We start from the raw sequence: 25489 nt of genomic DNA, 5'->3' as shown, positions 1-25489 counted from the left end.
AAACGCCGCTACCGGCCGATCGCCGCCGGGGCGGCGGGACACGGAGCTGCGCGGATCGGTGTCCTGCCGGGGGCCGCGCGGAGCTCCCCTCCGCCATCGCACATCTCCTCGGTGCCCCCGTTACCCGGAGCAGTGCGGGAACACCCGCTCCTTCCCGGCCGCTTTCCCCGGTAACCGAGCCCAGGCAGCCAGGATAGCGTCCAGCGCCGAGCTCCGCTTCTCCAGCTCCTCCCCGTCGCACTGCATCAGCAGGTTGGCCAGCTCGAGGCTGAGGGACTGGATTCTCTCCCCTCTGCCCTCCGACCACCCACCCGCCGAGCCCCCGCCGCAGCCCGAGTGGCTGGCACCAGGCACCGGGAGCTGCTGGTACCTCCTCTGCCAGCGTCTGGACACCATGTCTTCCTCCACACGCCCCCGGTGCACCTGTAGCACGGCCAGGACATGCCTGCAGGGGAGGCGGTAGCGGCGGTGGAAGCCGCAGGTGCAGCTCCGACAGTCCCGGCTCACCCGGTGCGTGTCTTCCAGCAGCTGAACGGTGAGGCCGCCCGGTGTGGGGCTGAGCAGCTGGGCCGACCTCTGCACCACCTCCCACTCCTTCAGGCACAGCCAGTAGCCCAGCTCCGTACAGCTCTCCCGGAGCATGGCCAGCAGGCAGCCTGTCTCCGCCACGGCAGCCTGCCCGGTGGGCTCAGCAAGAGATGGAGAACCAGAAACGGTGCTTGGTTCTGCTGCAGTATTGGTGCACGCATTGAGCTTCTCCCAGAGGCTGCTCCCACCGTCCTCTGTGCTTGAGAAACTCCCATTCAGGCTTTCCAAGCCTCTGGAATCAAGGCAGTCCACACACTCCATAAAACAAAGAGCACTCGCCTCCAAGGACAGCTGCTGGCCAAAGAGGCTGGATATTTGGTGCGTGATGAGGTCCAGGCTGTCCATGTGTGTGCCGCAGGAGTGTGGACCTTTCTGTGCATGCGCGCACCACAGCAGCTCACAGGAGAACCAGTTGGCTCGCAGATAGTCATACAGCTCTGGGCTGACCACACACTTCACCAGCTGGGACAGGGCATCCATACTTGCAGCCGAAGGGCTAAACACGGCCTTCTGCAAGGCCAACATCAAGTCCTGCTTGACGGAAGAGGAGATTTCAGCTTCCTTCACATTATTTTTAAGCAGTCGGACCATGTGATAGACTGAAAGGAGCACCTGGGCAGAGGGAAAGAGCTCCTGGAGTATGGCTTTGTGAAAAAAGGACACGTCCATGAAAACAGCCTGGACCTTCTGCCACTCAGGGTTGAACTCCTTGAAGACAGTCAGCATTTTCCTGACACTGTGTCCTGTGTCATCCTTCAGCAGTGACAAGTGTACCACTTTCCCCACTCGCTCCTTACTCTCTACAATGAAAGCGTAGAGAACATGTCCCCCCTTGCTCAGCGCCCTGTGCAGCAGGAAGCTCTTGGGAAACTGCATGAACAAGCTCTTCATCTTGCTGCTCTGGAAGCTGAGTCTGTCCAAGCCGTGGTCGCTGTCTGCACTAATTGAGGCCAGCGAGCCCCTGTCCACCCTCAGGAAGGTTTTCATGACCTCAGCCACCCTGACAAGTGTTGAGGCCGAGGCATTTTCCTTCGCTGCCTCAGGGAGCACAGGAGCCTTGTACGGAGCAGTCACCCCGTCCACCGGTTGTCCCGTGACTGTGTGCGAGTCCTCATTTGCCACAGCACTGCTGTCGGTCCCACCCGCCTGCTGCTCCTTACACAGTTTTGTTGTGGGGCCGTCGCATGCTGTGGTGTTTGTTGTCGCAGCAGTGGCACTGGTCAGGGAAAACACCAGATCCGTGTGGACATGGTTGCTGTTCAGTTCACTGATCACAAGCCGGTCTATGTCCTCCTTATATTGTAACACGAAATAAGCCGGACACAAGCTGGGCTGCTGCTTTCTCTTCCTGCTGTATTTTTGCATCTGTGCACAACCAAACTTCACCTGCATGAACCTGCAAACATCGGGAAAGTGTTAATGAGGGAAGTAATGGTGATGTAGGCTGCCAGCATTTAGTTTTGACTTTTCTTGCACACTTACTCTATATTCAATTAGTGAGCACAAAAAAAACCCCCACATATGCCAGTCAGACATGCAGGCTAGCTTTCTATCAGCAAAGCTTGGGGTAAAAAAAAGCTCAAAACCAGGAGAAACGATAGAATTGAGAGTTACAATAGCTGCAACCAGACACTACAAGCAGCCCCAGCTCTTGCTCCCAACCATGCCTCTATTTCTGCTCTCCAAAAACAAAGCCATCAATGAAAACTTGATATCTGCATGTTTGTGTTTTACTCTCTTAAAGCACATACCATTTCTGCAACTCCTCTGCATTTGGAGGAGCAAGCTAGAACACAGCAAGAAAGGCTTCAAGGCACGAGATTAAATTATATTTTAAGAAGGCAAGGGGAGCAGTTGTGTAACTGGAGAATGACCTTGCAGCCTTTGAACACACGAGCAGATGCACCGACTTGGATGGAAACAAGACAACGTCATGGCATCACTAAACCCGTTCAGATAAGCAAAGGCTGAGGAATGAAATACTGCAAAAGGGAAACCTGCCAACACCTTTCCATTGCAGTGAGGTAAAGGCAGCTAGGGAATGCTAACACATACCAATATTTAGTGTCCTGCTACTTGAGGAGGAAAAGGCAGGAGCTATAGTTTGACAGTTTTGCTACAAGAAGCAGAGAAAATTGTCAAACTGAAAGGCTAAGCAGCAGACACAAGACATCAGTATGCTCACCAGGGAACAAGGGGGCAGTGAGGGGGGCGGCAAAAGCGACACAAGAATTCTCTGCAGGTGTATTACACTATCATGATCATCCCTTTTGAAGTCTCAAATAGCCTGGTTATAAAAGCATTCAGCCAGGTACAGAAAAGAGCTTACAAAATCATAGACTGGTTTGGGTTGGAAGGACCTTTAAAGGTCATCTAGTCCAACCCCCCTGCAATAAGCAGGGACATCTTCAACCAGATCAGGTTGCTCAGAGCCCCATCCAACCTGACCTTGAATGTTTCCAGGGATGGAGCATCTACCACCTCTCTGGGCATCCTGTGCCAGTGTTTCACTACTCTTAGAGTAAAAAATGTCTTCCTCATATCTAGTCTAAAGGTACCTTCTTTTCGCTTAAAGCCATTACTCCTTGTCCTATCACAACATGCCCCACTTAAAAGTTTGTCTCCATCTTTGCTGTAAGCCCCCTTTAAGTATTGAAAGGGTGCAATAAGGTCTCCCCGGAGCCTCCTCCAGGCTGAATACCCCCAGCTCTCTCACCCTGTCCCCAGAGCAGAGGTGCTCCAGCCTCTGATCATTTTTGTGGCCTCCTCTGGACTCACTCCAACAGGTCTGTGTCCTTCTGATGCTGGTACCCCCAGAGCTGGAGGCAGCATGCAGAGGGGTCTCACCAGAGCAGAGCAGAGGGGCAGAACCCCCTCCCTCACCCTGCTGGCCACGCTGCTGGGGGTGCAGCCCAGGATGGGTTTGTGCACAGGCTGCAAGTGCACATTGTTGGCTCACGCCCAGCTTTTCATCCACCAACACCCCCGAGTCCTTCTCCTCAGGGCTGCTCTCCATCCCTTCACCCCCAGCCCGTGCTGTTACCAGGGGTTGCCCTGACCCAGGTGCAGGACCCTGCTCTGGGCCTGGTTGAGCCTCATGAGGTTCACAGCTTGCGCCCTGCACAAAAGTGCTGGTCTGGGGTTTGAGAGCTGTGTGAGGTCTCTGCCTGCAGCCTGCTCCACCGCCGGCAGGCCACTCCTGCCTGCCCCCCTTCCCCGAGCACCAGCACCCCTGGAGAACCGCGCTGGGCGCCCGACCCTGCCTCGGGGGCCGCTGGGGCTGCGAGGCACCGAACCAGCCCGGCCTGGCGGGGCCGGGCCACGCAGCGCAGGCCCGCGGTGGCGGGGCGGCCTTACATGACATCCTGGCGGACGGCGGTGCCGTGCTGCCGGTTGTGGCAGCGGACGGAGACGCAGCTCCGCAGGCTGTAGCGGCACCCCTGCGCCAGCTTGTAGGCGCGGAAGCGCTCCCTGAAGTCCTCATAGCTCCTGAAGCTGTCCCCCAGCTCCATGGCGGGCCCGGGACCCACCACAACCTTCGACCCCGCGGCCACCGCTTCCCCAAAGAGAGAGGCACTTCCCCCGCCGCCTGTATTAAACCACCTGGAGCACCGCCCACATCCTGCATTTGACCAACCAGAGACGTCCTCTCCGGATTGCCAGGAGATAAGCCAATCGTCCCAGAGCGTTCTGCCACGGCGCACCTGACTGACTGCTCGACAGCCCAATCAGCTGGCGGCTCCCCGTCCCGCGGGTGGGCGGTGCTTCCCACACCGGATGTTGCCGCTGTCAGTGGCGCCGGTTCGGGGTCGCTGAGGAGATGGCGGCTCCGGGCAACGGCGGCGGGACTGGCGCAGGGCCGGGGTCAGGGCGGCCGCCGCCCGGGGACCTGCGGAGCGTGCTGATCACCAGCGTGCTGAACCTGGAGCGGCTGGAGCTCGACCTCTTCAGGTGCGCGGGGGCACCGGGGCGCCGGGACCGGCCCGCCCTCCCCGCCGCCCCCCTCACCGCCGCCGCCTTCTCCCCCGCAGGGGCCGGCACCACTGGGTGCCCGCAACACAGCGCCTCTTCGGCGGGCAGATCGTGGGCCAGGCGCTGGTGGCGGCCGCCCGCGCTGTTAGCCGCGACGAGCAAGTCCACTCGCTGCACTGCTACTTCGTGCGGGCAGGTGGGCCGGGACCGGGACAACGGGCCTGCGGGAAGGGCGGCTGGGGAGCCGGGGTGGGAGGAGCAGGTCAGGGACCAGGGGAGGGGGCCGGGCTTCTCATGCCAGGGTCGGGGGGTGCCCGGGGCTAAGAGACGGCGGGGGGACAGGGTGCAGGGGGTCGGGGAGGCTGGGGCTTATGGTGGGACTGGGGCCAGATGGTGAATCCAGCGGTTGAGGGGTTGGGGAAGCTGGGGCAGAGGCCCACAGGGGTGAGAAGGTGCTGCCATCCTGGCTCCAGCACAGCAGAGTGAGCGTGTGGGTGGCACTGCCAGCACAGGGCATGGCAGGCTCAGCCTTCCTGGCCCCAGTGCTCCACCTCTGTAGGTCAGGTCCCTTCTGTGGTATGTGGTGGCCCTATGGCAGAACATCCCTTGTCTGTCCTAGGGGACCCTAAGGTGCCGGTGCTGTACGAGGTGGAGCGGACCCGCACAGGGAAGAGCTTCTCTGTTCGTTCCGTAAAGGCCATCCAGCATGGAAAGCCGATCTTCACCTGCCAGGCCTCCTTCCAGCTCTCCCAGGGGAGCCCAGTGCAGCACCAGTTCACCATGCCTGCCGTGCCACCCCCTGAGGAGCTGCTGACGCAAGAGGAGCTCATCAAGAAGTTCTTGCAGTGAGCAGGGTGGAAGGGGCATCCAGGGACACCCTTCTCTGTGCCTGGGGCTTAGGGAAGCATAGGGATTGGGGTGACTGCCCAAGGAGTTCCCAAAATACACATGGAAGGGAAGTATAGAAGCAGGGCAGGACAGGGCAGGAGCCATGCCCCTCCTGCCTTTCTGTGTGGCCCTGGATCCCTGGGCTGAAGCCACTGCCAGCAGAACATGCCCTGGCCTGCTTGGCATTAACCTCTCTTCTCTGTGTTGGTCTACAGGAATCCTAACTTGGCGGAGAGATACAGAAAGCATCTCAACAAGATTCAAGCCGAAGATGTGCCGATTGATATCAAACCTGTGAACCCGCCAGATATATTCTGCTCAGAGCCGCAGGAGCCGAAGCAGCTCTTCTGGGTGCGAGCACGAGGCTACATAGGTGGGTCTCGCCAGGAGGGTGGCTCAGCTGCCTCATGAGCTGAGGGTTCAAGCTTAAGCTGTAGAGCACGCTCACGACGGAGTGGGCCAAGAGGGTTGTGATTCAGGGGCTGTCTGCGCCCCAAGCCTGTGGAGAAGCCTGCGGATTTTAAGGCTGAAATACAGGTGTGGGTGCCAGCGCATGAAGCAATGCCTGTGTGCTGTGCTTAGCCATGGACGGTTTTCCCTGGGGGGCATGGCAAGGGGAGCGGGTCTGGAAAAACATCTCAGCTCTGCTTGGCCAGCAGCTGGCCCTCGGGGAAGCAGAACTCCTGGGGCTTTGCCTCACGCTACCTACCCAGGCTTGTCCCACGGCCACTCCAGCAGCGCCAGTTGCTTTGCAGGAGAGACTGACATGAAGGTGCACTGCTGCGTGGCCGCCTACATCTCCGATTATGCCTTCCTGGGCACGGCCCTGCTCCCGCACCGGCAGTACCGCATCAAGTTCATGGTGTCCCTTGACCATTCCATGTGGTTCCACGCACCCTTCCGAGCAGACCACTGGATGCTATATGAGTGTGAGAGCCCCTGGGCTGGTGAGTCCTCACCGCATTCCCTGGGGACCCATGTGGCAAAGGCCAGCCCTGCCTGCCTCAAGGTGTGGCGGGCCACACTCTGACAGGCCCTTTCTGCAGGTGGGTGCCGAGGACTGGTGCAGGGACGGTTGTGGCGCAGGGATGGGGTCCTGGCTGTCACCTGTGCACAGGAAGGAGTCATCAGGGTGGAGCAAACACCAACCCAGAGCAAGCTCTAGCTGAGGAACCCCCATGGGCTGGAGCTGAAGCACACCGAGGAGGGACCCTGGGACCAAAACAGATGCAGGCGAGGTGGGATCCTGGGTGGCAGCGGGAAGGAACCTCAAAGGAGACCAGGCTGGATCCAGCACTGCAGGGATGGGGTCCCGCAGAGGCATCCGCTGTGATGGACTGCCAGCTGCACAGCATGTAACTGCACACTGCAATCAGGCACCCTTCACTGCCTTAAATAAAGCCATTACATGAACAGCTGGGCTCTGTCCCCTGGAGTTTGTCCCCTTGGCGCCCGTGATTGTGCTCACCTGAGGGAGCATCTCCCGGCAGGGGAAGGGCAGGGAGCGCCAGGGGCACTGGGGGATGGCTCTGTCCCCACAGCAGGCTGGGTCACAGGAGAGGAAAGTGCTACTGTGGCACACGTGGCTTCCCCTTCTCACTTCTTCTGCCCTCCTCGTGCTCCCAGCACTTGTCAGTTGCTGCTTCTGCTCACCCTTGGTCTCCTCCCCAGGGACGGGCTCGCAAGGGGAGCCAGCCCCTGGGAGCCGAGGGAAGGGAACGAGGCAGCTCCCACCTCAGGATGTGGGGTTTGATACTTCCCACTGATGGTGCCCTGGGGGAAGTGAAGCTGAACAGACGCAGCAGGCACCCCGCTCTTCTTCCTAACAAGACTTTATTAAATAAAGTCCTTTTTATTATATTTTATTATATACGGGAAGTTCCTGGCAAGAGCCCCAGACCCTGCCAGAAGCCTTCCCGTTCCCTTACGCAGTGCCAGTATGTCCCAGCTAAAGTCTCATCCACTCTAGAAGCACCCCCGCAGTGGGGGAGCCGGCTCCCGGCAGCGCCGGTGCGGGTGATGAGCACCCATGAGCACCCAGCCCCACGGGACAGACTCACCACAGACAAAGTGCATTTTCAAGGCAGCTCCGGAGTGTGGGCTGTGCTGCCAGCGGGATCCAGCGCTGCCTCCCTGCCCCATCCCCACCCGCGGCATTGCCCTCGCTGCTCCCAGCCGCCCCGGGCATGAGCCCCACGTGGCCCCCTGCCCTCCTGCCAGCACGGGCGCTGGCCACTCACTCCAAAGGCTCCTTGATCAGGCATTCCTTCAGGGTGGGCTGCTGCTGCAGGGGCGGCCCGGCCTCCCGCAGGTCCTGCAGCCGGGCTTCCGAGCGCCGCTTGTCCTTGCCCACCTTCCAGGCCAGGTGGACATGGGCCTGAAGGAAGGGTCCCAGCAGCGGGTGGCTACCTTGGGTTTCCAGCAGCTGTAGCGCCTGCTCGCAGCAGCCGTGGGCCTCGCCGAGCTCGTCCAGCTCCTGGTGGCAGACAGCCAGCCCAGCCAGCGTCAGGAGGAAGCGGCCGGAGCTGCAGACCCCCAGCCGGTCCTGCAGCCGGTAGGCATTGGCCCAGGTGGCCAGGGCCTCGCGGTACATGCCGGTGCAGGTCAGGCGCTGCGCGGCTCGCAAGTCCTGCAGGAAGAAGAACTCGAGGAACTCGGGGGAGCGGCGGATCTCGGCGATGGAGTGCAGGTGGGACAGGAACTGCTCGAAGGCTCGGCTTCGTTTGGCGATGGTCTCGGCGGTGAAATTCCGGCGCAGCCTCTTCCTGGGGAAGGCGATGCCGGCCATGTCGCAGCCAAAGCGGCAGCGCAGGCGGCGGTTCAGCCGCTCGAAGTCCGAGTAGCGCCGGGTGATGGCGGCGGGGGCCTTGTCGAACCGGCCGGAGCGGATCAGGTAGATGGTGTAGAGCTGCGGGGGGAACCGGGCGTCAGGGCGGTGGCACAGGCACGCTGCTCCCGCGGGACCAGGCAGAGCCAGGCGCACGGCTGTGGAGGGGCCGCAGGGGGGTTTGCCCAGGCAGGAGGGAGCAGGTTGGGCTGCCGCAGCCGCAGCACCCATCGGCGATAGTTACCTGAGGCTCATCTGAGCCGCCAGCACCGTCCGAGCAGCACGGGGAAAGACAGAGAGAAATAAGCGCCAGCCCTGTAGGATCCCCTACCCCAGGAGGGAGCAGGACCCGTGCCCACCCCTGCGCCCTCCCTGCGCCCGCCCAGCCCCGCCGGGCTCACTCACCACGTACTTGGAGGAGCGTTCGCTGACCACGCTGGCGCTGGTGACCTCGAAGAGCAGCCGCTGTGGTGCCAGGTTGCCCCGCGACTTCCTCCACAGCTCCTGCAGCTGCCGGGTCAGCAGGCTGCTGCCGGGGCGCTCCGCCGCGGGGCCCCACTCTGCGCCAGGAGAGGGGTGTCAGCCCACCCGCCGCAGGGGACGGGGCTCTCCCAGCCCCCCGACATCTCCAGGCTGCCAGCCCCCCACCATCGCTTGGGTCCCCCACAGGGTGCTGCTGCCCCGGCCCCCCCAGCACATCGGCCCCAGCACCTGCCTCCGTCCTCCGCACCCGCTGCTGCGCCCGTCGCCTGCGGCGGCTCCCCCAGCCCCTCTCCAGCACCGTCCTCCTCCTCGTTCTCCTCGTCCTCCTCCTCCTCGTGGCTGGTGAAGCTCAGGGTGCCGCTGAGGCGCGTCGACAGCCCCTCCGTGTCGTCCTCCAGCTCTGAGCTCTCCGGGAAGTCCTCGGCCTCGGAGCCACCATGCGCCCGCTCCTCCCGGCCGCCTTCACCGGCCAGCGCGTGCCGCAGGCGGTGCAGGATGCGGGCGGCCATCCCGTCCGGCCCAGCTGCCGAAGCGGAGGGGTCAGGCCCGGTTGCCCCAACACGGTGGGACGGGCAGGGGGCCAGGGGCCGCCCGTTGCATCCGCACTGTGCTGCCCACCGCGGACCGGTGCAGCACCGGCAACCGAGGGCACCGCACGGGCCTGGGCTGGGACAGCGCGTCCGCGGGACACCCAGGCCCTGGGACACCCCTCCCTACCCCGGTGCAGCCCCGGCCCCCGCCTCGCCTCCAGCCCGCCCCCGCCCCGGCCCGGCGCGGCCCCGTCCCCGCTGCGGGCGGTGCCGGCCCGGTCCGTACCGTGCTGGCCCGGGCCGTGCCGAGCCGGGCGGTGCCGAGCGATGGCTGCTCCGCCGCGGCTCGTCCCGGGATCCTCCCTGCGCGGCTCCGCCTCCGCCGGGAACCCGGATCGCGGCGGCGGGGCCGGCACGGGCGGCGCGACACGGCGGGGATGGGCACGGCCCGGCACGGCCCGGAGCGGGTCACGGCAGGGCGGCCCTCCACTGCCAGCGCCGGGGCTGCCCTGGCAGAGCACCGGGTGCCCCCGCCTGGGGCCACTGGAGCCCCGCACCCCGGCGCCTGGCACCGCGGGGTCCTGGGGTCCTGATACCCCAAGTAGCCCCATATCCCGGTACCCCAATATCCCGGTACCCCGATATCCCGGTACCCCGATATCTCTGTAGCCTGCACCCAGGCTCCCGATCCCTGCGGGACGTCCCCTGGGCTACCCTGGCAGCCGGCCACCCTTGCCCCGATTGGCCTCGCCACGCGCCCCGTGCAGCTGGGCTGCACCGCCGGTGCTCACCCTGCCTTATTTAGCACCGTGCCGGCTCCCTCCTCACCACTTTCTTGGGAATGTCTATTAATATCGAGGAGCAAGTCCAGCTGCTGCCATCGCTCTGCCTCTGCTCGCCTGCTGCGCCTTGTTCCACCACCCGACACCCAGCCTGGGCTCAGATGGGGATCCCTGCGCTTGCCTGGGCTCAGGCAGGTCTGTGGGGGCTTTTGCACCCAGAGCCCGGGGGTCCCAATGCCTCCTCAACCCCTTCCCGCCGCGGCTGCTGGCTGCTGGGGGCTGATGCTAGCCCCAGCTCCCAGCTGGGGAATTGCAATCCTGGCAAAACCAGGAGCCAGGGAATGTCCTGAATGTCCCTGGTGCTGGGACCTTGTGGGACAGGGTGCTGCCAGCCTGACCCCACTGCAGCGCCGAGCCTCTGTGCAACACCCTTGAAGCATTGCAGGCCACGGTCCACTTGGCCAGCACACCCCCAAAGCCACTAGCCCTGACTAGACCCTGGCAAAGGTGGCTGGCAAGGGCTGCGGTGTGCGAGGGTAGAGCCTTCGAGGAGGCACCCGGGCAGATTTCCCACTCTCCCGACAGCACGGAGGGATGGGGCCTTTTCCAGATCTGGGGGACAGGTGCCAACAGCGCCGGGGACCCCATATTGCAGGGATGGGGATGCTCCGCGCCCCCTCAGGGGCTCTGCACCTCATCTTGGGCAGAGTGCTGCGATGTGGCTCTGCCCTGACCCACCCGGGCAGAAAATGGGGATGAAGGCAAGGAGCTGGAGGTGGCAGGGTGAGGCTGGAGCCCCCCGGGGTCTTGCGGGGATGAGGGAGGGGACACCACACTAGGGAAACCTGTCCCTGTGCCGGGAGACTGCCCCAGGCAGGGCTGCAGGTTCGTCAGGGGAGCGGGCAATGCCCCAGGCGCTGGGGTAAACAGCTCGGTGCTGGGGGAAGCCCTGGGCCCCTTCTCTGGGTGATGCTGGCGGTTCTGGGGCTATTTTTAACCCCCTCCTTGCTGCAAGGAGGGGGTCAGGACCGTCCTCCTGCCAAGGCTCCGGTGTCCCTCCCCAGAGGGCTTGAATTTCTATCCCAGCTTCAGACCCACGTTTAATCCCCAGCTCTTGGCCAATAACGCTTTGGCTAAATTAGGTAAAATGCACCTGTTGCCAATGAGCGGGGCCGGATTTCCACTGGGGAGCTGATAGGCTGCTGTGGCCAGGGGGCCAGCAGTTGGGGGCGCGCCGGGCAGTGGGGACGCTACAAATTGGGGTGCCAGGGGCACTAGGGAGCTTCTGGGGGCTTCTGCTGCAGGAGGTGGTGACTCCCTGCGGGAGGGAAGCAGCAGAAATGCCTTCAATGGTAAGAACCCCCATGCTGTTGTGTGCCGTGTGTCATGAGCTGCGTGCTGGGGTGGGACCCGGCGGGGCAGGAGGTGGCGGGCACTGCATGCTCCCGGGGGAATCGCACGCACCTGGGGAATTTGAGCTGCCGAGGTGCTTCCACGGATGGCGATGAGGAGAAGGTCCCCGGGGCCAGCTGACTGTGATGGGTGAGGGCAGGGAGGTGTCGTGGCGGCATAGGGTCCCTGCAGGATGTGCCCAGGGGGAGACCGCGTGGTTACCCAAGGGGTGCGGGCACCTGAGGACGCTGGATCAGGCCCGGCTGGAGCTCGGAGCTGCGTGGAGGCGGCAGTGGTGGAGTGTCTGAAAGCCGAGCGCTGGGTCATGCGACATGGCGTCGCCACCGGCGGCCTGCGCCTCCAGGAGAAACTCAATCGGGGTCGACAGGTGCCTGTGGCCATGGCCCCTCTGCTCCCTATAAGGGGAGACGAGGAGATCCCCAAAATAGCGCTGCATGCCTGGGATGCCAAGGCTGTACACGGGGACCGTGGCCCCTGCGTCATGGAACCCCCCTGGCTGGCGGGGGGGCCCTAGGCAGGCAGCTCCCTGCAGCCCACCATCCTTCACAGGTGCCTGGGTGGCACCAGAGCGGTGGCAATCGCCAGGGGCTGTGGCTCGGCCGGGCACGGCATTGTCTTCCAGCTGGGCAGGGGCTCTCCCTGCACCCCTGTGCCACCGGGTCTGCGCTGCATGGGAGGCTCCTGGACGCTATGGCGGCAGCTGTGGTGACCCTGCTCTCTTGCCTTGCAGACGGACCAGCAAGCGGAAGCCCGCGCCTTCCTCAGCGAGGAGATGATTGCGGGTGAGCGCGGGGGGCGGTGGGGAGAGGGGCCATATCTGGACAGGGTGTAGGACCAGGCTCTGTCCTGCTGCCATGGCCCCGTCCCATGCGCTGCCCGGCCCTGACACCCTTCCCCGCAGAGTTCAAGGCCGCCTTCGACATGTTTGATGCGGATGGCGGCGGGGACATCAGCACCAAGGAGCTGGGGACGGTGATGAGGATGCTGGGCCAGAACCCCACCAAGGAGGAGCTGGACGCCATCATAGAGGAGGTGGACGAGGATGGTGAGCAACCCTCGGTGGTGGGCAGCAAACGGTGGGCAGCGGGCCGGCAGCCTGACCCGTGCTTGGTTTCCTACCCGCAGGCAGCGGCACCATCGACTTCGAGGAGTTCTTGGTCATGATGGTGCGCCAGATGAAAGAGGATGCCAAGGGAAAGTCCGAGGAGGAGTTGGCCAACTGCTTCCGCATCTTTGACCGGTGAGTGGGGGGGCGATGCCTGCCTGTCCTGACCGCAGGGGTGAGCGGGGGCCGCATCCTGCCCTCACCCTCCTGCAGGAACGCAGATGGATTCATCGACATCGAGGAGCTGGGTGAGATCCTGAGGGCCACCGGGGAGCACGTCACCGAGGAGGACATAGAGGACCTGATGAAGGACTCGGACAAGAACAACGATGGCCGCATTGACTTTGATGGTGAGCGACAGTCCCAGTCCTCACCCCACAGCTGCCCTGGCAAAACGCCCGTGCTGCCCACCCTGAGCATGGCCGGGGGCTGAGCATGCCGCTCTCTTGCAGAGTTCCTGAAGATGATGGAGGGTGTGCAGTAAGGGACAAGACATTCCTCGGGCCGGCCGCTGCGCCCAGCCCTGCTCCGCTGCTGCCCAGGGAGCAGCAGTTCCGCAGCGCCCGGTCCCCGGCTGCCCGCGCCGGCTGGGACCCTGCCCTGCGTTGGGGTCCCGGTCTCACCCCGCTGCCGGCGGCCGAGCTTTTCCTCCAGTCTATTGCATGTGGTTTCAGTCTGAGCCTCAATAAAAGGGGAAAGGCTTGAGCTGCCGGTGCGGAACTTCACCGGGTTTGCGTGGGGAGGGGGTTGCAGCACCGTGTCCCCGCCCTGCACCGCTCCCCAGGGAGGGGGACGTGTCTGGGTCATGCCGGCCGGGCTCACCCCGCAGTGCCGTGCCGGGTGGGTGCGGGGGCAGCAGTTCCCACGGGCTGCTGGGCAGACGCCAACGCTGAGCTCAGATTTTCCATGCGGAGCAGCCGGTTCACACGCCAGCGGAGGAGGGAGCATGGCCCCGGCCTCAGAGCCGTAGGGGGCTGCTCCTGCCCACTCTGGGGCAGGGCAATGGGACCAAGGGGATCCTGGGGGACCACCACTGTCTGCCGCACACCAGGACCCCTGTGTCCCACCCAGAAGGGTGCAGAGGACCTGGCTATAAGCGGGGGTGGGGCAGCAGCAGCCCCCTCCCTGTAGGGTCAAGGCGAAGTTGGAGCCTCTGTGCCTGGAGAGCCTGTGCCAGCCGCCGTGCGTCGCTGCTCCCCAGGGACCCGCTGCCCTGCGGGTGGCTCTGCGCAGCCTCTCCAGCTGGGGGGGAACAAGGGGGGGACACACTCCTTGGGCTGGGGCCCACCCAGCCCATATTGGGACAGTGTGACCAGTGCTGTGCAGTTAGCAGGACACAGGGAAACGGCTTGGAGCCCGTTGCATCCCTGAGGCGCAGTGCTGCGGCGCAGGGGTGCTGAGCCCCCCAGAGAGCCAGGGGTGACTGCGGGGGGCCCTGGCCCTGCCCTATTCTCGTGGGGCACGATGGCACCGAGGAGAGGGGATGCGTGCCGCACGCAGGGGGTAGCGGGGACATGCGCGGCCACCCAGGCTGCTCTCTGCAAGGCCACGGCTGGGCACCGGCAGCTGGTGCTGCAGCTGGGGGGCAGTGCCGATGGCCCCCAGCTGCGGGAGGAACGGCGCAGGAGGAGTGCGGAGGCGCGGGAGCTCAGCACTGGTAAGGAGGGGCCTGCTGCAGTAGGGAAATGGGGGGCCCAGGGTAGCCGCCATGATACCCTCCCTGCACCCGCACCGGGGCTGGTGGAGGGGTTCCGGGGCCACCCTGGCTCAGTGTCCCCCGTCCCGCAGGGCTGCGGCAGGCGCTGCTGGCAGGGCTGCGGCAGGCACCAGCGAGCCCCGAGGAGCGGCAGGAGCTGGAGCGGTTGTGGGTGCTCTTCCTCTCCGCCCTGGAGCTCTTCCTGCAGGACCTGCGCCGAGCCCACCACCTCTGCCAGCTCTTCTCTGTGCAGGGGGGTGGCACGGCCCCGCTGCGCACCGGACTGGGGCTCCGGGGGCCACCCGGCCGCAAGGGGAGCCGGCGGGGAGGGGGTCCTGCACAGCCCCTGGCCACCCCGTGCCTGGAGGAGGAGATCGAGCAGGTGAGGGCCACGCTGGCGGAGATGGAGACCAGAGCCAACATCCCGCTGTGGACGGTGGAGCCCACGCAGCCGGTGGGGACAGGCAGCACCGCAGCCCCAGCAGCTGGAGCCGCTTGGGGGGGATCTTATGCTGGGCACTGCTGCAGGGTCCTCTGACAGAGGGGCAGGAGAGGTGGCAGGGCTGTCACCCCCCACGCCCACCCCCCCATCCACGATGCCTGCATCATGGAGCTGGGGACAGAGCCCTGTGTACCCCTGCTCCCCCAGCCCCCTGCCTGGGCAGGTGATGCTTAGGGGCTGCCCCCACCCAGTGGAGGGACCAGGATGAGCTCTTGGCACCCCAAGTGTTAATAAAGCCCCTGTTACCCCATGGGGATCAGTGTCCCCTCCCTTCCTCCCCATGCTTGCAGAGGGGCCAGTGGGACCCTGTTGTTGGGCTGACCGAGAGAAGCTACCTCTGGACACTCACGGGTTGCCAGGCTGCCACAAAACCCCCAGAAGAAAAGTTATAAACATGCATTTATTTATACATTAACCGTGGCTCGGACTGCGAAATTAATTTAAAAACAGCCTATGATACAGAAAGCCGGGGGAAGCGGCCAGACGGGGAGCGGACAGAGACCCAAGCGTGATGGGGAGAGGTGGCGTGGGTCAGGTCTCCTGGCTCTTGGCTTGCTTGGCATACGTCTCCCGCACGTACTTCTTGTAGGCTGAGGAGAGAGGGGGGATATGGGGCTGGGGGTCCCGGGGCAGCCACGGGACTGGGTAGGCAGCAGGGTCAGGGGTCTGAGGGAGCAAAGTGGGGGCTTCCACCCCAGGCACTCACCAGCTTGGTTCTTCCAGAGTTCGGCGGCGTGTGTGTTCAGGGGGCTCTCGATGTTTGGCTCTGGGGACAGGGGCTGGGTCAGCGGGTGGGGTGGCTTGGACCCCCAAGCCCTGCACCCCACCACTGTCGCCCCCCCCCACCCCATCCCTCCCAGTACCCCACTGCAGCATGGTGGCCGCAGGACCCACCTGCCAGCAGGCTCTGGATGGAGAGCAGGATGGTGCGGACGTCGTAGAGGGCCGACCACTTGTCCTTGAGGATGTCGAGGCAGATGTTGCCCTGGGTGTCGACGTTGGGGTGGTAGCAGGGCGTCAGGAACCGCACGGTGGGTGCGGTGTAGGGGTACCCGCTGGGGAACTCCAGCGACAGCTTGTACCGCAGCTCCTCGTAGGCCTGTGGGCAGGAGTCAGCGACGGGGGCCATGGCCCGGGGGGGGGGCCAGGCACCCCAAGGGGAGCCAGGGCGCAGGGGGAACCCCAGATTGAAGGGAGGGCTGCGGGGGGGACTGAAACCACCCTCGTCCCGGGGGGACCAGGGTAGACCCGGGGTCCCGGCTACTCACCGTGCCGGCGGCACCGTCGATGGTCCCGATCCACTTGAAGAGGTTGTCAGACTCGGGGAAGGCGGAGATGCCTTTGTCACCGGACATCTGCGGGGACAGCGGGTCAGGGCGGACCGGGACTCCCCCCAGAGCCCCCCCGGCTCGGCTCCGGAACCGCCCCCCCGGGACCCGACTCACCATGAGCGCCATCAGCTCCTGCTGCAGCCTGCGGGGGAAGCACACGTTACCGGGCCGGTCCGGCGGGGCAGACCCCAGCTCCCGCCCCGGCCCTAGCTCACCTCTTCCCCACCGAGCCGCGGGCCGCCGTCGCTCCCGCTTCAGCCGCTTTACGGGCAGCCGCGCTGGACACGGCGGCGGGGTCGGCGTTCTGCGAGGCCATGGCGGCTCCCGGAGGTGCTGGGCGACGGTACCCGGCGGCTCACGGGCGCTGGACGCGACTCCCGCTCCCGGGCGGCGCCGCACCGGGCTCCGCTCCCTCCGGGGCTCCCCGGTGCGGCGGGGCTCCCCCGGTGCCGAGTAGGGGGTCTGGGCTCTCTTAGCGGGGCTCGCCGGTGCGGAGGGACGATACAGGGCGCTCTCCTGTGCGGCGGCCCGGTGACGGTGCGGCGCAGGAGGCTCCCCGGTGCGGCGGCCCGGTGCCGGTGCGGCGCAGGAGGCTCCCCGGTGCGGCTGTCCCGATCCCGGTGCGGCGGTCCCGGTGCAGGGCGCTCTCCGGTGCGATGGTTCGGTTCCGTTCCGTTCCGTCCCGTCCCGCCCCGTCCGGTCCCGCCCCACCTCCCGCGCCCCGTTTGAATGTTTCCAACGTGCGGCCCCTCCGCCAATCAGCGGGCAGCTCCCTTCGAGCCGACCAATGGCGACTCGCCCCGGATGCGGCTGTCACGGTAACGGCCGGCGGCCGCCGGGCGCCGCCGCGGAAGCGTCGCGATTGGCCGCTGCCCCGCGGGGCGGAGCCGCGGGTCTCTTAAAGGGCCAGACACCACCAACCCTCCCACCCCGGCTCCAGGAGGCGGCGGAAGCAAGTGCGAAGCGGCTTTATTAGGGGCCCGGAGGGGGCTCTCAGGGTTCAGGGGGGCACTCGGGGGGTGGCGCGTCCCCCCCGCGGCGAAGCGTCTCCATGTGCTTCTGCATCTTCTCCGTCATCCATGCCGGCGGGACAAAGGGCTTCAGCTCGTCCAGCCGCAGGTCGACGGAATCCCTGGGGAGAGGTGGGGTGAGACAGTGGGACCTCGGCACCCACCACAGACCCCCCACCAGTACCAGGCCCAAACCTCCAGCACCCACCATGGACCCCCAACCGGTACCGAACCTGACCCCCCAGCACCCACCATGGACCCCCATCACTGAACCCAACCCCTCAGCATCCACCATGGACCCCCAACCAGCAGCGAGCCCAAATCCCTAGCACCCACCATAGACCCCAGCACCCACTATGGACCCCCAACCAGCACCGAGCCCCAACCCCGGCACCCACCATAGATCCCCAACCAGCAACACGCCCAAGCCCCCAGCACCCACTACGGACCCTGGCACTCACCATGGCTCTCCAACCAGCACTGAGCCCAAACCTCCAGCACTCACTGTGGACCCCCAACCAGCACCAAGCCCAAACCCCCAGCACCCACCCCAGATGCCCGTCCAGCAGCGAGCTCAAACCCCCAGCACCCACCCCAGGCCCCTGTCCAGCTGCAAGCCCAAAGCCCCAGCACCCACCATTGACCCCAACTAGCAGTGAGCCCAAACCCCTGGCACCCACCATGGACCCCTGGCACCAACCCCCAACCAGCAGCAAGCCCTCAACCAGCACTGAGCCCCCCCCAGCCAGCATAGGGCAGCGCTTCTCCAACACAGGGCCCCCCCCCCTGCAGAGAAGCAAGGGTGGTCACAGCAGAGGCCCCCCCCACCGGGGACAGCAGCCCCAGGCACACATGGCACCTCTGCTCTGTTCCTCACCTGTAATCGTCACTGGCCGCCAAATCCCGAATGTCCTCTTCGATGAGGAGGTAGGCCTGCAGCACAAGGGGGGGACACACCTCAGGGCTGTCACACACCTACTCTGGCAGTAGTGAGGGCAGTGCGACATCCCCTGTCCCCAGCCAGCACGGAGCCACTGCTCCCCGTGGGAGCTGGGGTGGCCTCCTGGCCTGCGCCACTTGCCTTCGCCCAAATCCCAGGGGGCAGCGGATGGACCTCCGCAGCCCCTTGGGAGCACGTCTGCCTCCGTGCGCCCTGCCTAGCCTCCTGCTGAAGCCACCTTCCCCGAAGCAGGCGGCTCCTCTGCCCGTCCTAGCCCTGCGGTGGGTCTCTGCGCGGTCCCCGCCGGCTGCAGCAGCCGCCAGCCCAGGCGTACTCACCATCTTGCCCCCAGTGGCCCTCATGTGCTGCTGCTCTGCCAGCCAGTGCTTATCTTGCGGGTCGGCTGCGTACTGCAATAAAGCAGCAAGGACCTAGCTCAACACAGGCAACAGACCTTCCGCTCTGACCACCCTCCTGCCGGGACGCTGTGCCCCGCTCCAGCGCTCCCTCAAGTGCGTTGCCCCCCACCAGGGGCTGTCAGGGAAGTGGGGGCTCAGCTCTGCCTGCCGTTTCTCCAGCCTCAAGCCCTGGCTCCAGCCAAACCCACCACTTTGGAGGCTGCCCTAAGCTGTTAACTTATGTTCCAGTGTGCTAGACAGACTGTGTGTGTGCTCTAAGACAACAAACAAGGGTGTGGGGGAGGAAGAAAACAAGTGATCCGAAGCACACGCTCCCGATTCCCATCAGAAACCGTTTCTGAGCAAACCCCGAAGGAGGAAGCGTCCTGCTGCGGCATCTGACCTTAAAGAGGTGGGGATGCTTGATGTAGAGGCGCCCTCTTGTTCCTCCCATCCCGAGAGCTCTGAAAGAGGAACACGAGGGGGTGTTACACCTGCAGGGAGGGTGGCCGCGGTGGTATGGGGACACCTCTCCTCCCCAAGCCCTTCCTACTGCTTTCGAGGCAGAGAAGCGAAGTGACGGGAGGAGTCTTACGGGCTCCTGCCTTGGAGACACCACCCTCCATCAACAGGGCCATTCCTTACTTGTTTGCTCGAGATCCCAGCACAAAGGTTGTGGTTTCAGTCAGTCGGGATGGATCCCACTACAGAGCAATTGGAAAAGCGGCAACATTAGAAATGAAGCTGGTGCTCCATGCTCCACGAGCCTCAGCTCTCTGATGGGAAACCTTGGAACCACCCCCAGCCTGGGAGGGAGGGAGCTGGCCACAGACCTCCGGACTTCCGCAGAGGAGGGAAATTACATTCCCTCTGGGCTGATCTAAGTAGTTTCCCTTGTGGGAAACACTTGTGGGATCCTCCTGGCTACTACTGCTCTCCCCAGGTCTCTTAACAGTGGCACCACTCTGCAGAGCTACAGGCTACAGTGCCTGGGGGAGACAAGCAAAGGCCTCCAGGCACTTCGCTCCTCTTCTTGCTTCTCTCCTGCACTGCAGGGGCCCGTTGGGGCGCAGCACAGCTCAGTGCTGTCCTCCGCTCCCGCAGCAGCAGGGCTCTGCTGGCGGAAGCAAAGGGGAGGAGAGGGTGAGCCCAGTAGTGTTGGCCAGCCAATACCTTTGGTCCATCCCTTCTCACTGGCTCAGAGACCTTGAGCTTCCACCTGAGGAGAAGGAAAATGCAGTAAGAACGAGTTCCTATGCGACCAGCGCAGTCACCACTGTGGCACCAGCAGCAGGGACTGAGCCCCAGCCCTTCCAGATCCGCCTTTGTTCGCACCCGCCATTCCCCCACGGTGCCCTGCTCCAGCCCTTCATCTTTGCTGCAAGTTGTTCTCTCCCCAGCTGCCAAGATCCCATCACCACCCACTGCTCACTCTGAATAGTCCATCTGGACCTTTTCACCCCTTTAGGCCTGTTTAAAACTGTTTCCTTGAAGGTCTTTGCCTCCTGGGAAGAACAGCTCAACCTAAATCCCTCCCGCCTGCCTGCTGGCACTCCCCCTGCACCTTTACTTTCTGCAGGATGGGGAGGAGACTGCAGGGATTCTGTACTCCCCAATTCAGGCAGCCTCATTTCCCCCCCTGCCCTCCTGAAACACGGGACCCATACTCACGCAGCCATGCCTGAGACCCCGCGATCATTTGACAGGCTCTGTACTGGAGGCCGCCCCTTCCTCTGCATGGAAGAAATCCTTCAGTGACTTAGCTGTGCAGGCAGAGAGAACTCTCTCTGCTACCCGCCCCCTCCCAGGGAAGCTGCTCTTTTTGTCATGAGCAGAAATGTTGGCTGGCATGAGAACGAGCACCTCTGAGGCACCCCAAAAGCTGCCCGTGCACTTGCACGCGCTCATATTCTGGGAATGACCAGGAAGGAGGACGAGGCTTCCCAAAAAATAAAATCCCTGGTACGGAAAAGCCTTCCTACCTTTTTGGGAATGGGGCTCCCTCGACGATTCAGCTCCTCATCCATCTGTCTGGCACGCTGGAAGAGGAATGGCAGTGGGATGAGCCGGGCCCTTCTCCCCGCCAGGCGGGCAGAGCTCCATGCATCCCGCTGGCCGTCCTCTCCTTTGCCACATTTGAGGCAGAAAGCCCGAGTGCACAGGGAAATGCCAACCCCACCCTGTCCCTGTGAGAGGCACCGAACTCCCAACAAGCGGTGACTGCACCTGGGATTTTTGTTGCCCTGTAGGTACCACTCCCTCCTCACCTAACATCCCCCAGCTCTGCCTTCCCCCTGGAGTACTGATGGACAAGAAGAGGCAGAGAACAAAGCAATTCCAACCTTTCTCACAGCTCTTACAAGCCATTCAAGCCTCTGGGAACAATAACAACTTTTACCTTTGGTACTACCTGCTCATGGGGCAACCTGGGAACAACCTTTTTGCCATCAGAGAACAACAGTTTGGCCTGCAGGAAGACAAAGAAGGGTTACCCGATTCTGGGCCCAAGAGGGACCTGCCAGCAACACTCACTTTTGTGTATCTGCCTGAAAGCCCTGTAACATGTCTGCTTTTGGAGTGCCGCCATGCAGTGCTTTCAGAGATAGCAAGAGGCAAAAGCACAATCTGGTCAACTGGGATGAAAGCAAGATGTGAAAGAAAAAAAACCTGCCCCCCCAGGACTCTCTGACAGATGCCAGGAGGCTGGTCTCTGTGGAAGCTCCATGCACCACGTGCTAACGGCAGCAGCGGAAAGCAGCAGCATGAGCTGCCCCGGACCTGACTGCTCTCCTCTTCCCAGTGAGAATGAAGCCGAGCCCAGCAACCATAGAAGGGCTGTGGATGTGTCATCCCTCCCGACTAATGGCAAAGCCATTAAGAGGGATGTGTCCTAGCTGGGCTGCTCTGCTCGTACAGGTACCAGGCTCTGCTGAGGGAGCGGAGCCCCTCACTTAGCACCCACCTGCTCCAGGCAGCTCCGACACGTCTCCTGGATGAGCTGTTCTGGGTCCACCTCCTCCCCGACATTATCACGTACGTTGATTGCTGCCTTCTGGAAAAACTGGAGGAGAGGGTTACAGCCTGAGCAGCCAGGCAGCGTCAGGGCAGGCATGCAGGCCCAGCTCCCACGCTGCACCCACGAGCCAGGCGCCACAGCCTCGCAGAGCAGCTGGGAGTGGAGCTCTCTCTATGCAGCCCATGATGGGATGGGGCAGTTCTCACCTTCATGTACTTGTTGAAGACGGCCCGGATTTCCTCGTTGATGCTGGGCTGCAGGACAGCTCGCAGCAGGTCCATGGACACGACCGGGTCCGTGAAGCTGAAGGTGGAGGATTCAGGTGTGTGTGTGGGTGTCCCCCAGACTGCTCTGACCCACATCCTCCCCTCCGGTCTGGTGCCCAGTTTGGTCCAGCCCAGTCCAGTCCCGCTGTTCAACCTTCCCCCTCGGATCCAGCCGGCCCGGACACTCCCCACCGCCCCCCCAGCCCAGCTCCCGACCGGCCCGGTCCCTCCGACCCGGCCCACCCCGTACCTGGTGGTCATCTGTGAGCGCCGGCCACGCCGCTGCACCTGCCGGTGCTTGATCATGATGTTCCAGGGGCTCTGCGGGACACAGCCGTCAGCCGCGGCCCGCCCGCTGCCCCCTCCCCTTCCCTCCATGCCCCGGCCCCGGCCCCCCCCCCGCCTCACCGTGCTGACCAGCTGCTCCTCGGCGCCGCCCAGACCCTCCTCGCCCGGCGGCCCCGGCTGCTGCTCCGCATCCCGGGCGGCGCCCATGGCGGCAGCGGCGGCGGCCCCGATCCCGCTCCCGCTTGGTGCAACCGGAAGCGCCGGGCGCAGCTGGCGTCATCGGCCCGCGACGCCCCGACAGTGCGCCGGAAGTGAAGGGTTGCCATGGCGACGGCAGCGGGAGGCCCGGTGCCGGACCGGGGAGCCTCGTGAGGGAGAACACACACACACACGGTGTTTGGGGATGGGGCCGTTCCCGAGGAGGAGGCGGTGGGGCAGAGCGGGGAGCCGAACGCAACCGGCCCGAGAGGGCGAGGCAGGCTGACATGGCCGCCGGGAGTTTAACGGACCCGCGCTTGCTCCCCGCCAGGCCTCCACCATTGTTTTTCCCTCATGGCTTGTTTTAAACCTCACCCCGTGCACTGTGTGGTCCCTCTCATACGTACGCGGGTGACAGGTCATGTCAGAGCACGCAGCGCTAAAGAAATCCTTAGTTCTAAAGAAGTGCAGCTTCATGGATGAACGCAGTGAGGGACAGTTAGCTCTAAAATAATCCTGAATCCCAAAGCCTTAAAAAGTTAACGCTGTTCCACCCTGTTCCACCTCGGACAGGACCTGTCTCAGATGAAACTGGTTGCACATTGACCCTGCCCGTGAGACCCAAAGAGTTGCAGTTGCAGAAATGCAAATGTTTGTCCTTCCACGATCTCTGCGTTCTTCCTTGTGTTATACTCTGTGCCTGAAATGGAAAAATAAACTTGTGTCATGGTTTAACTGCAGCCAACAACTAAGCACCACACAGCCACCCGCTCACCCCCCGCCCCAGCGGGGTGGGGGAGAGAATTCAGAAGAGTAAAAGCGAGAAAACTCGTGGGTTGAGATAAAGAAAGAAAATCTAACAGGTAGAACAAAAGCCGTGCATAAGCAAAGCAAAACAAGGAATTAATTCCCTGCTTCCCATTGTCAGGCGGGTGTGCAGCCATCTCCAGGAAAGCAGGGCTCCATCAGATGTAATGGTTACTTGGGAAGAGAAACACCCTAACTCTGAACATCCTCCCTTCCTTCTTCTTCCCCCACCTTTATATACTGAGCACGACGTTATATGGCATGGAATATCCCTTTGGTCAGTTGGGGACAGGTGTCCCAGCTGTGTCCCCTCCCAAATTGCTGTGTCCCCCAGCCTGATCACTGGCAGGGTGGCGTGAGGAGCAGAAAAAGCCTTGACATTGTGTAAGCACTGCTCAGAAGTAACTAAAACATCCCTGTGTTACCAACACTCTTTCCAGCACAAATCCAAAACATAGCCCCATACTAGTTACTGTGACGAAAGTTAACTCTACCCTGGCCAAAACCAGCACAACTCATTGTAGTTACAGTTGACTTTTTCCCGCAAGTCTTTCATCTTTCTGGAATCTCATTGTTTATCTGAGGAAACACTTGAAACCAGCATTTCCTCATCTTGTCTAACAAGCGCAGAATAGTCAAAATGACTGGTCTGTCATTTTCTAGACTTTCTTACCCTCTGTCATGTTCAACAAGAGGCTTTCCTGCTGGGTCAGCTGGATAACAACATTTTCTTTGGTGAAAAAACATTTGCTGTTTTGCTGGTAATGTTTTTCCTTGTTACTTCCAAGGTGATTGTAAGATGTAAACAAACGGGATTTCCCAAAGCACACGATGCTGAGGCCGTTCAGTGCTTCACGTTCAGAGCGGCGGGTGTGGAGGCCGGTGCAGCACGGACGTGTGCTCAAGCAGTCGTTTCCAGTTTCCTCACGCGCTCTGTGTGGGAGTGGGGAAGCACTTCACCGTGCCACAGAGAGGGAAAGCGGATTCTCCTCCGCCAGCTCTGCTGGATATTCCAGACCAGCGTCTGCATTGCGGGCGCTGTGGTGGGGCCTCCAGGGGACGGTGTGTTGGTGTCTCTCAGCATTTGTCGCTGCAGCCTGTGGCTGTGTCCCCCCAGCGTGACCAGTGCGATTCTTCTGCTGTAGCCATTGGCCCAGCAGTAACCACGCTCAGCACCCACGGGAGACCGGCTGCAGGAGGAGAGGCTGGGTGACTCACGGCTCACGCGCTGGAAGAGGCTCCTGCTTTCGTTGTCTCCTTCCTGCCGCTTTGGCCGGGGCTGCATCAGCCCGGGATGAGATCAGGGCTGTTACACAAACCTGACCTGCGGATGTGGGGCTAATCAAGTCATCATCAGTGTTGCTATAACTTCATTATCATCAGCACTGGGCTTTTTATGTGCTTATTACGGCTGCTCCAAATTGTTAGCCACAAAAGTTGGACGTCGTCCAGAGGAGAGGAAAAATAACTATGGCTGTAGAAACTCATGGGGAAAGGTGAAAATAATGGTTTTGTTTAAGCTGTGAAAGCTCGATGGAGAGAGCGCTCAGCTTTGTACGTGTGCTGCAGACAGGACAGTGATCGGTTGTACCTACAGTTAGTGGAGAAGAAGTCCTTGTGTTGGTTTGAATCAAGGGAGACTGTATTTGATCTTTGCAAAAACTTTCCAATTACAAAATGACTTAAATACTGGAACAAATCCTCAATAAAGGAGTCCCCGTCTTTTGAGGGATAAGGATGTCTTTTTAAGAGCACATCAGAACAATGCCTGTCAGGGATCACCTAAATATAACTGATGGGTTATATTGGATCTCCTTGTTTGGATCTCCTCCAGTCCCCGGGTTTTAATGGTAATTTTTCTGTGGCTGTGTGCGGTAGGTGCGCATGACAAAACATGCCATCCTGCCGGTGTCTGCCAGACACAAACAGCTGTTTCACAGCTGAGGTTACCTGAGCTCTTCTTGGATTCTCAGAGAGACTTTGGACAAGTCCCGTCTGTCCCCAGTGTCCTTGGGGCGGGCAGGCTTTTGGCGGCAGCGGAAAGCCTGTTGAACCCAATCCCACATCCTAGTTTGTCAGCAAGACTTCTGCAGGCAAAGCTTCATTATCCTGCTGGATCCTCACAACGGTGTTGGGTCTGCCCTTGCAGGTCACCCCGGGGCTGCGGTGTAGGAGGACGAGCAGCACAGGGGGTCAGGAAGGAGGAATGGGATCCTAGCCTGTAAAATTTAACCGCATAACATTAATTCTTTGCATCGAATGCTGTAAAATTATGCCCGCCTTCACAGAAAGACAGTGGGCAGGACATGGCAGAGGAGTCTGTGTTTCAGTGGGCTGAGGTGGGTAGGAAGGGGAACAGAAGAGGGAGAGAAAATGAGCAGTTTGAATGTCAAGAGCCCCTTTCCCATCCGTCTGTGTCAGCCTCAGGACGTTCCGTGTCTGTGGACCC

General features: G+C 62.4%; 7 protein-coding genes across 13 annotated transcripts; 3 read left to right on the top strand and 4 right to left on the bottom strand.

Moving 5' to 3' along the window:
- Positions 1-113: 113 nt before the first annotated feature.
- ZSWIM3 (zinc finger SWIM-type containing 3) lies at positions 114-4145 on the bottom strand. Its single transcript, XM_054218774.1, has 2 exons — positions 3946-4145; positions 114-1984 (listed from the first exon to the last, which is right to left on the bottom strand). The coding sequence occupies exons 1-2, from the start codon at positions 4098-4100 to the stop codon at positions 121-123; spliced, it is 2019 nt and encodes a 672-aa protein (XP_054074749.1). The 5' UTR covers positions 4101-4145; the 3' UTR covers positions 114-120.
- A 208-nt stretch (positions 4146-4353) lies between these two features.
- Positions 4354-6865, top strand: ACOT8 (acyl-CoA thioesterase 8). The gene is made up of 6 exons (XM_054218839.1): positions 4354-4539; positions 4620-4756; positions 5180-5405; positions 5664-5821; positions 6204-6395; positions 6495-6865. Exons 1-6 carry the CDS (start codon positions 4409-4411, stop codon positions 6611-6613), a joined length of 963 nt encoding a protein of 320 aa, XP_054074814.1. The 5' UTR covers positions 4354-4408; the 3' UTR covers positions 6614-6865.
- Positions 6866-7264: 399 nt separating this feature from the next.
- On the bottom strand, positions 7265-12207 carry SNX21 (sorting nexin family member 21). 5 transcript variants are annotated; one of them, XM_054218621.1, is made up of 4 exons: positions 11535-12207; positions 8991-9281; positions 8681-8835; positions 7265-8356 (listed from the first exon to the last, which is right to left on the bottom strand). In XM_054218621.1, exons 2-4 carry the CDS (start codon positions 9265-9267, stop codon positions 7685-7687), a joined length of 1104 nt encoding a protein of 367 aa, XP_054074596.1. In that variant the 5' UTR covers positions 9268-9281; positions 11535-12207; the 3' UTR covers positions 7265-7684. The 5 variants fall into 5 exon arrangements, with proteins under 5 accessions (XP_054074596.1, XP_054074597.1, XP_054074598.1 ...); XM_054218622.1 differs by lacking the exon at positions 11535-12207 and adding an exon at positions 9942-11148; XM_054218623.1 differs by lacking the exon at positions 11535-12207 and adding an exon at positions 9926-9968.
- On the top strand, positions 11301-13293 carry TNNC2 (troponin C2, fast skeletal type). Its single transcript, XM_054218630.1, has 6 exons — positions 11301-11422; positions 12214-12265; positions 12385-12528; positions 12609-12723; positions 12802-12938; positions 13041-13293. Exons 1-6 carry the CDS (start codon positions 11411-11413, stop codon positions 13070-13072), a joined length of 492 nt encoding a protein of 163 aa, XP_054074605.1. The 5' UTR covers positions 11301-11410; the 3' UTR covers positions 13073-13293.
- Positions 13294-13432: 139 nt separating this feature from the next.
- LOC128916667 (regulator of G-protein signaling 9-binding protein-like) lies at positions 13433-15201 on the top strand. The gene is made up of 2 exons (XM_054218628.1): positions 13433-14245; positions 14377-15201. Exons 1-2 carry the CDS (start codon positions 14053-14055, stop codon positions 14820-14822), a joined length of 639 nt encoding a protein of 212 aa, XP_054074603.1. The 5' UTR covers positions 13433-14052; the 3' UTR covers positions 14823-15201.
- On the bottom strand, positions 15168-17003 carry UBE2C (ubiquitin conjugating enzyme E2 C). The gene is made up of 6 exons (XM_054218629.1): positions 16333-17003; positions 16232-16259; positions 16055-16141; positions 15681-15885; positions 15493-15552; positions 15168-15376 (listed from the first exon to the last, which is right to left on the bottom strand). Exons 1-6 carry the CDS (start codon positions 16431-16433, stop codon positions 15318-15320), a joined length of 540 nt encoding a protein of 179 aa, XP_054074604.1. The 5' UTR covers positions 16434-17003; the 3' UTR covers positions 15168-15317.
- Positions 17004-17069: 66 nt separating this feature from the next.
- On the bottom strand, positions 17070-22297 carry DNTTIP1 (deoxynucleotidyltransferase terminal interacting protein 1). 3 transcript variants are annotated; one of them, XM_054218624.1, is made up of 13 exons: positions 22156-22297; positions 21998-22068; positions 21688-21784; positions 21428-21526; positions 20864-20932; positions 20448-20504; positions 20137-20198; positions 19639-19684; positions 19111-19169; positions 18869-18929; positions 18406-18477; positions 18005-18060; positions 17070-17249 (listed from the first exon to the last, which is right to left on the bottom strand). In XM_054218624.1, the coding sequence occupies exons 1-13, from the start codon at positions 22240-22242 to the stop codon at positions 17111-17113; spliced, it is 975 nt and encodes a 324-aa protein (XP_054074599.1). In that variant the 5' UTR covers positions 22243-22297; the 3' UTR covers positions 17070-17110. The 3 variants fall into 3 exon arrangements, with proteins under 3 accessions (XP_054074599.1, XP_054074600.1, XP_054074601.1); XM_054218625.1 differs by having other exon boundaries at positions 22165-22292; XM_054218626.1 differs by lacking the exon at positions 18406-18477 and having other exon boundaries at positions 22156-22292.
- Between the last annotated feature and the right edge of the window lie 3192 nt (positions 22298-25489).

This window comes from Rissa tridactyla, chromosome 12 (genome assembly GCF_028500815.1).
Source record: "Rissa tridactyla isolate bRisTri1 chromosome 12, bRisTri1.patW.cur.20221130, whole genome shotgun sequence".
Taxonomy (NCBI): domain Eukaryota; kingdom Metazoa; phylum Chordata; class Aves; order Charadriiformes; family Laridae; genus Rissa; species Rissa tridactyla.
The sequence above is the reverse complement of the archived record's forward strand: the minus strand, read 5'-3'. Positions and strand labels throughout refer to the sequence as shown.

Bases quoted from the DNA above. Each gene is read 5' to 3' on its own strand.
- ZSWIM3 (XM_054218774.1), bottom strand. From the start codon at position 4,100: ATGGAGCTGGGGGACAGCTTCAGGAGCTATGAGGACTTCAGGGAGCGC. The intron at 1,985-3,945 runs GTAAGGCCGCCC...CGATGTTTGCAG, and splicing joins GCCGTCCGCCAGGATGTCAT to GTTCATGCAGGTGAAGTTTG.
- ACOT8 (XM_054218839.1), top strand. From the start codon at position 4,409: ATGGCGGCTCCGGGCAACGGCGGCGGGACTGGCGCAGGGCCGGGGTCA. The intron at 4,540-4,619 runs GTGCGCGGGGGC...TCTCCCCCGCAG, and splicing joins CTGGAGCTCGACCTCTTCAG to GGGCCGGCACCACTGGGTGC. The intron at 4,757-5,179 runs GTGGGCCGGGAC...TGTCTGTCCTAG, and splicing joins CTGCTACTTCGTGCGGGCAG to GGGACCCTAAGGTGCCGGTG.
- SNX21 (XM_054218619.1), bottom strand. From the start codon at position 9,899: ATGGGGCTACTTGGGGTATCAGGACCCCAGGACCCCGCGGTGCCAGGC. The intron at 9,282-9,574 runs GTACGGACCGGG...CCGCTTCGGCAG, and splicing joins GCACGGCCCGGGCCAGCACG to CTGGGCCGGACGGGATGGCC. The intron at 8,357-8,680 runs GTGAGTGAGCCC...TTCCCCCCGCAG, and splicing joins AACGCTCCTCCAAGTACGTG to CTCTACACCATCTACCTGAT.
- TNNC2 (XM_054218630.1), top strand. The intron at 12,266-12,384 runs GTGAGCGCGGGG...CCTTCCCCGCAG, and splicing joins CAGCGAGGAGATGATTGCGG to AGTTCAAGGCCGCCTTCGAC. The intron at 12,724-12,801 runs GTGAGTGGGGGG...ACCCTCCTGCAG, and splicing joins TGCTTCCGCATCTTTGACCG to GAACGCAGATGGATTCATCG.
- LOC128916667 (XM_054218628.1), top strand. From the start codon at position 14,053: ATGGCACCGAGGAGAGGGGATGCGTGCCGCACGCAGGGGGTAGCGGGG. The intron at 14,246-14,376 runs GTAAGGAGGGGC...CCCGTCCCGCAG, and splicing joins GGCGCGGGAGCTCAGCACTG to GGCTGCGGCAGGCGCTGCTG.
- UBE2C (XM_054218629.1), bottom strand. From the start codon at position 16,433: ATGGCCTCGCAGAACGCCGACCCCGCCGCCGTGTCCAGCGCGGCTGCC. The intron at 16,142-16,231 runs GTGAGTCGGGTC...CTGTCCCCGCAG, and splicing joins AGGAGCTGATGGCGCTCATG to ATGTCCGGTGACAAAGGCAT. The intron at 15,553-15,680 runs GTGGGTCCTGCG...CCCTGTCCCCAG, and splicing joins CATCCAGAGCCTGCTGGCAG to AGCCAAACATCGAGAGCCCC.
- DNTTIP1 (XM_054218624.1), bottom strand. From the start codon at position 22,242: ATGGGCGCCGCCCGGGATGCGGAGCAGCAGCCGGGGCCGCCGGGCGAG. The intron at 20,505-20,863 runs GTAAAAGTTGTT...TTCCTCTTCCAG, and splicing joins ATGAGCAGGTAGTACCAAAG to CGTGCCAGACAGATGGATGA. The intron at 19,170-19,638 runs GTATTGGCTGGC...ATTGCTCTGTAG, and splicing joins TGAGAAGGGATGGACCAAAG to TGGGATCCATCCCGACTGAC.